The 6,655-nt window shown below is 46.0% G+C and overlaps 1 protein-coding gene across 3 annotated transcripts in view; it reads left to right on the forward strand.

Moving 5' to 3' along the window:
- Positions 1-6,551: 6,551 nt before the first annotated feature.
- VAPA (VAMP associated protein A) overlaps positions 6,552-6,655 on the forward strand; it is a 42,256-nt gene continuing 42,152 nt past the window's right edge. For 2 of the 3 annotated variants that reach the window (XM_006034002.3, XM_006034003.3), the window contains exon 1: positions 6,589-6,637. In XM_006034002.3, the coding sequence (XP_006034064.1) occupies positions 6,604-6,637 (34 nt within the window). In that variant the 5' untranslated portion in view covers positions 6,589-6,603. Of the gene's footprint in view, positions 6,638-6,655 lie in introns of all 3 variants that reach the window. The other variant, XM_025215964.1, reaches the window with a different exon arrangement.

Here is a 6,655-nt window from a genome sequence, read left to right on the forward strand (position 1 = left end):
GTGCAGGCCCTCCGAGGAAAGGCTGGGGGACCTGAACCTGTTCAGTCTCCACAAGAGACGGCTGAGGGGGGACCTAGTGGCTGTTTACAAACTAGTCAGGGGGGGACCAGCAGGCATTGGGGGAGTCCCTGTTCCCCCGAGTGCTACCAGGAGTGACTAGAAATAACGGTCACAAGCTGGCAGAGGGTAGATTCAGGCTAGACATCAGGAGGCGCTGGTTCACTGTCAGGGCGGCTAGGATCTGGAACCAACTTCCAAGAGAAGTGGTGCTCGCCCCTACCCTGGGGGGTCTTTAAGAGGAGGCTAGATGAACACCTTGCCGGGGTCGTTTGACCCCAGTACTCTTTCCTGCCATGGTAGGGGGTTGAACTTGATGATCTGCTCAGGTCCCTTCCAACCCTACCTATTATGAAAATGTATGTTTGGGAGAGATGCAGGCAAGTTTTCTAGAGTATTTACTGGACCATCGTAACTACAACCCTCCAAACCTACTATAAGGTGCTGAAAGGTATAAATACATGTAAAGTGCTAAGGATGTGCCTTTATTGGAAAATTTAACTTGGGTCTTGTTCCTTTTGGTCTTCCTGGTGTTCAGAGGTGTGTTGAATTTGCTGCTTCCATCCTTCCAGTCCTCTCAATCAGCATTGGCCACTTTGTGGGCCTTTCTAGTAGGGTAGGTTTTGTTTAATATTCTTGTGCTGTTTCAAGCCACTCAAGTGAGGCAATTGTAGTAACATTGTTTCCTTGTTATCTAGTATCTCCTGATAGCACAGTGGAGGAATGGATTGGATTTCACTAGCAATTCAAGTCTTATCAAAAGGATATATAGGATCAAGACAATAAACCTGAAAAGTATGTAAGAGGCGATGTTGTCTTGAGCTGAAGACTATGTCTCTTGAGTTTAACCTACTTGATTTACCACTGTACAGATAAAGAGTAAGGAACCAAATGTCATAATCTCATAAAGTGATTTCCTGCTTTCTGGGTTTAAGAGACATTCCATTAAATGATTTTCCCAGTTTTATTCCCATAGAACTGAAGTCAGGTTAATTATCATTTGGCAAGAGGCCCTTTTGGTCAGCCTATTGTTTTAAGGTGTTACTGAAACCTATTATCACAACCTTAAATTAGCAACCCAAATGAGTCATCCAGGAAACTCCATCCAGCTGACTTTTCCCTCAGGAAGTAGAAATAAAGGGGTCTAAAATGTCATTTCTTATTGGAGACAAACTTAAAGGAAAAAAAGATGAATAAATGTCACACCTTATGTCACTCAATTACTAACTGATGATTCACACTTTCAGAACTCACGATCTGAGAGTTCTTAAGAAAAGTTAAATACAGTTTGCTCGGTTCTAAAAAACGGACACAGTAAAAATGGAATTTGGGGTTCCCAATTTTTTTAGCATCACAGAAACATCCACATCAAGTCTGTTAGTATTACAAGCAAAATTATATTTATTCTAAATACCTTGGAAACTCAGCGTGAAATGTAAGAATCCCAAGCATCCCTAGAATAGATATCTAGCCATTTGAAGGTCATTAAAAACTAATTTCTACATTGCTAACAGAAGTAAAAATACAACTGAAATTAATTTTTGCCATTAATAATAACATTAAAATTAAATAGAATTAAAATCTGATGGTATTGTGCTAATCACTATTAATTTATGGAAAATGGGTTTTGACAGACAAACTAGTACTGTTTTGTGTGAATCAAAATTTGACTACTGAAGGTTACTCTGTTGGTCTTATGTACTTACCCTAATAGAGGACATTTGATTTAGTGCCATAGGATGATTAAGGAATACCACAAAAACATGGGGTTCTGAAGGGACCTCTTTTTGGTCTAATGCTTTTCAATACCTTTATGAATGATCTGGAAGAAAATATGAAATCATCCCTGGTAAAAGGTACAGATGACACAAAAATTGCTGATTTAATTGAGTGATGAGGTCAAAATTTTGTGTGTATTTTTAATGGTTGTCTATAAAACAAGAATAACTATAGAATATTCTTTATGTATTTCTTCGTGACCTTCCAATGCATCAAAGCAAAATTTCAAGAAATCTTTAAGTTCTCACTTATTCATAATTTATGTGTTGCACGTTGAAACCTAACAGATTCTCACTGGTATCACCTGCACAGTAACTCTATAAATAATTAACTCTTAGCTGTCAAAGGACTTCATCAGTGATACCATAGATGTTTATTTTTTCTGAGTGGAAAGGGAATAAATAGAATAGTCTCTCAGATAAAAACACAAGAACGCTAAGCTAGTATATGACTACTCAGATACAAACATAGATCATGCCTGCAGTACACTGGATTTGTAAGATTACTACAGAAATCCGATTTCTTTGCCTTGTGGGATATTAACTAAATTTTAAAATGATTAATCTCTAATCTTCCAGATCTACATAAAATGAGACAGAAACTTTTACTCTAATTAGCCAGACACACCTGTCAGAAGCAGCTTTTTTTGCAGATCTGTCTGCTACCCCAGCAAAACAGTAATAGATACATTTTGATGACTTATACGGAGGCTGGGGTGTTAGTAGTGACAACTTTTTAGATTCTTACCCTGCATATGTGCACATGCTTACTTTAATGTATGTGTCAGTTCCTGTTTTTTCAGTGGATGTAAAGTTAAGATAGATAAAAGTCTGCAGGATCAGGGCTGTAGACAACATAACTTTTATTGATTATACCGATTACTATATTTAGTCAAAACCAAAAGTGAGGTTTTTAAGACGAGGTCCCACCCCCCACCAACATGGGGGAAAAAGCTTTGTCATAGATTCAAGTAACATCTTGGGGCAGGGGGCTGGTGTGGCCCTGGCTCTGGTGCAGAAGCGGGAGCCACAGCAGCTGCCTGCCCCACACTGGGGTGACTTATGCGGGGAGAAGGCATGTGATGGAGGACGCACAAGGGAAATTACACAGTGGGGGAGGTATGGGGAAGACCATGCAGTGCGGGGTGGGGTGTGTGGGGGAGACCCACAGCATACAGCTTGTGGGGAAGTAAGGGAGAAACAGCCTGACCACCCCTCTACCTAAACGAAACTGATTAAGATGCAGTGAGAGACGCACCTAAGACCCTCACCAGATAAGGGTGACGAGTGAATCAACTGCCCTAGGTCTCATTTACATGAGAGATGGAAAACAGAAAGCCTGAAGCAGAGACTGCAGTGAATTCTGGGACCAGAGAAGCAGGAGAGCGCTGCATGATGGGGAATCTGTGCTTCCAATGTTAATCAACCCATGTTCACACACACCCAGCTCAGCATTTATCAGACCAGTTCTAATCTGGATTTACTAAGGACTTTTCCCCCCCAGACACACACACACAGCTCTAAGTTTAATAGGCATCTCGGGCCGTACATTCCCCGGTCCCACTATGGGAGGCCTATTTAAACTTGATTGACTAAAACTCGGTTGCCGGGTTAGGGAATGCTGAGGCAAGAGACCGAGTCAGAGGGGGTATGGGCAACATTTGAACAATGGTTAAGGGTTCATCACAGCATCCAGCCTGCTGGAGCCCTAATCCCAGGTGTTGTCATATCTTTCCCGAGACGACTGGTGGGAGTCCTCTCCACAAAAGGTTATGAGCACCCCAATAATTGCTTTAAGTCTGTTAAAAGACTATAGTAAGATCTGGAAAAGTCATGCTAAGCTGAGGCTTGTGCACAACAAGTAAAAATCCAAAATCCTGATGCTGCAAGCTATCTATTGTTCCTGAAGAAACCATGAGATATCCCATCAGTATATCTGCCACCCATAGGAATTTCAAGCTGGCTCCCAAGTATTTGGGTTACTCCCTAATCTTAAGTGTTTCCTGATTATCAATCAGTTTCCTGAGATGGTCCAAACCAGATAACCCCTTGTCAATAGAAAAGACAATGATTTACACTACTGAGGGTGCTTCGAAGCAGCTGAACTGAGGGTATAAAAATCTGTAAGTGTGTGTGCTGCTAGAGGGAGAAGAGGAAGAGGAAAAGGAAGGAAAAGAAGTATAAGCAGGAGGAAAGAAGGAGAAGAAGAAAACCCCTGTGCTGACACCATCCCCTGTCGTTCTTGGGACGCTGGAAGAACAGATCATCTCTCTCTTCAAGGATTGTGCTACGGACTGTGCCTGTCAGCTTTGCAGCCTGAGTACCGTGGACTAGGTGAGATCCCAGCGTTCTCTGTCTTCTTTCTAGGCATAAACTTCTGAACCTGAACTGTATCAGTTAAGCTTGAGCTAAGTTTCCCCAAATACTTAGTGAAACCAGGGTAGTATTGTCATTGTTGGTGTTTGTTTTTCTTTTGCATGTCTATTACTACTAGTATTATTATATATTTCATATGCTTAGCAATAAATAACTTTTATAGTCAAACTGGTAGTAGTTGGGTATATTTTTCCTTCTCTGCTTCTCTTTCCTCCCGTGCTCTGCAGCAACGCTTCTTTTACCTATGCTAAAGATCCCTGTGAAGCCCAAATTATTGTGGGGTCTGCTCATCAAGAGGCCAAAGATTGGGACGTGCTGAGTTTGAAACACATAAGGGGATCAGCTTGTACAGGCTGATTGACCCAGTTTGACTCAGACGTGCCCTTATGAACTGAATGCTGGCCCATGAGGGTGTCAGCTGGACACCCAGCCGGATTCAGAGGGATTCTGTTTACCTGTGTGCTTGTGTTTGACTGCATTTTATTGTTGCTCTTATGAACTGATTCTTGGCATATGAGGGTGTCAGCCTGTCCATGCTGATCAGCCCGGCCAGGTCAGGCGTGTCACGTTAATTTGTGTGTGTTTGTGTGTATGACTGATTTGGTGACTGGAGGAACCCAGTCCCATTGAGATTGAGTCCTGCAAGATAGCTCCACTGGGGGTGAGGGCTTGCAGAAGGGAGAAATACAGCTCCGTATAGTAACACAAGCAGCACATTGACAGAATCACCAAGACCCTAGAAACTATCCCTAATAAATGAGCACACCCCAAAGTAATGGGCAAATTTGGTAACAGCAGGGACATGGAGCCATAGGTGATGGGAGAAAATATTAATTGAGGGGTTGGGTAAAGCTTAAAAGATTCTTTACTGTGCTGCTTTGGGGGGCAGGTGGGTGGGGGTCAGTGTAGGGTGGGGTGTAGGGGGGTGGTGCAGGGCAGTGTGGGGCACGCTTGCCTGACTCCTGCCCCTCTCTCACGCAGGGCTATTGCAGGGCCACCACATGCTAGTGTTGTATGTGGCGGTGGAGGAGCATGTGGTGGGGGTGCTGGGTGTGGCGCTGCAGCAGAAGGGTGTGGCGGTGGTGCTGGAACAGTGAAGCCACGCGGCGCTGAGAATGCTTGGGACGCTGTCCTGGCTGCCCACCAAGCAGCTCTGGGCACTGTGGGATGGCTGCACTGTGGTGGTGCTGCTTGTTGAGCAATATATATATGTGTTTAATGGATATTTTTGTAGTCAATAAAGCTTCTGACTGATTATCAGATGAGTGCTGGTGGTTAATCGCATAGTTCTGCTTGTCCACAGAGAAGTAGAGCTTGAGTTTCAGCCCAACACTGCCGTCACTGGCCGCCACAAAATTAGTTTGGAGGGGCTAAGCCCCATTAACCCTCGCCTTCTGCTGCCGATGCATGGGGCAGCAGTTTGGAGAGACAGACAAAACTTTCTTTGGTTAATTTTAAAGCTCCCACCCACTAATTTCATTTTATGACCCCTTTGTGGGTGAGACAGGCCTGTCACCAGGTCTGAGGAGGAATGACTGGCATACGTGACAGCGGGGCAGGGTTTTACATGCAAAACCCTCCATCAGCCCTTAACTGCAGCCAGTGCTGGGAAACATTATGCTGTGAAGAATGAAAAGGAAGAAAGGCTGGCTCTTGCTTTTTGAGTCTCATACAAGAGCTTTTGGCCAGGGTGGCGTTGGAGAGGCCTCCCCGTCTGCATTCATCTCCACATTCTGCTCCAGCTCCTTTAGCAGGTTACAGGTGACCCCAGCCTGAGGCCCTTGGGACAGGTCCCTCCAGGCCCTGCAGCAAGGCAGTGCCCTCTCCACAGGCAGAGGGATGTAGGCTATGTGGAGGGCTGCCTGTGGTGGGTGTTGTGATGCACTCCCCGCCTGGAGGCAGCAGCACATGGGCCTTCAGAGCCAGCAGCTTGGAAGGGGGTGTATAGGGTGGGGCAAATCCACAGGGGCTGCTGTGTACTGTTGGGCCCTCACTACAGGGCTGAGACGTGCCCCTCACCCCTGGGGCTCCAGCAGCCCCTGCTCAGGGCCAGGATTAGCCTGGCCGCTCAGTGGCGCCAGTGGTAACAGCTTTGCTCACAGTACAGACCCTGGAAGGACTACGAATCCCAGCATGCACCGCACCCCACCCCCCCCAGTCCGGCGGCGGCACATTGCATGCTGGGGCTCGCAGTCCTTGGAGCATGAGGCAGCCTCCGCCTTGAAGGTCGCGCATGCGCAGTTCTTTCATTAGTTTTCCCTTGCTAGTTCTGCTCTTTCCCAGCTCGCGCGCCCCCTGCCGCTTCGGCGGAGGCAGCGCGAGACCCAATCCAGTGCGCGGTCAAACGCCGAACACTGGGCGGGGGAGAGCGCGCACGCGCGCTCGTTGGCGCATGCGCAGCGGGTCCCCCTTCCACTCCCACCGTGGTGAGGCTGGCGGGGTTC

The sequence above is a fragment of the Alligator sinensis genome, unplaced genomic scaffold (genome assembly GCF_000455745.1).
Source record: "Alligator sinensis unplaced genomic scaffold, ASM45574v1 scaffold1201_1, whole genome shotgun sequence".
NCBI classification, from domain to species: Eukaryota; Metazoa; Chordata; order Crocodylia; family Alligatoridae; genus Alligator; species Alligator sinensis.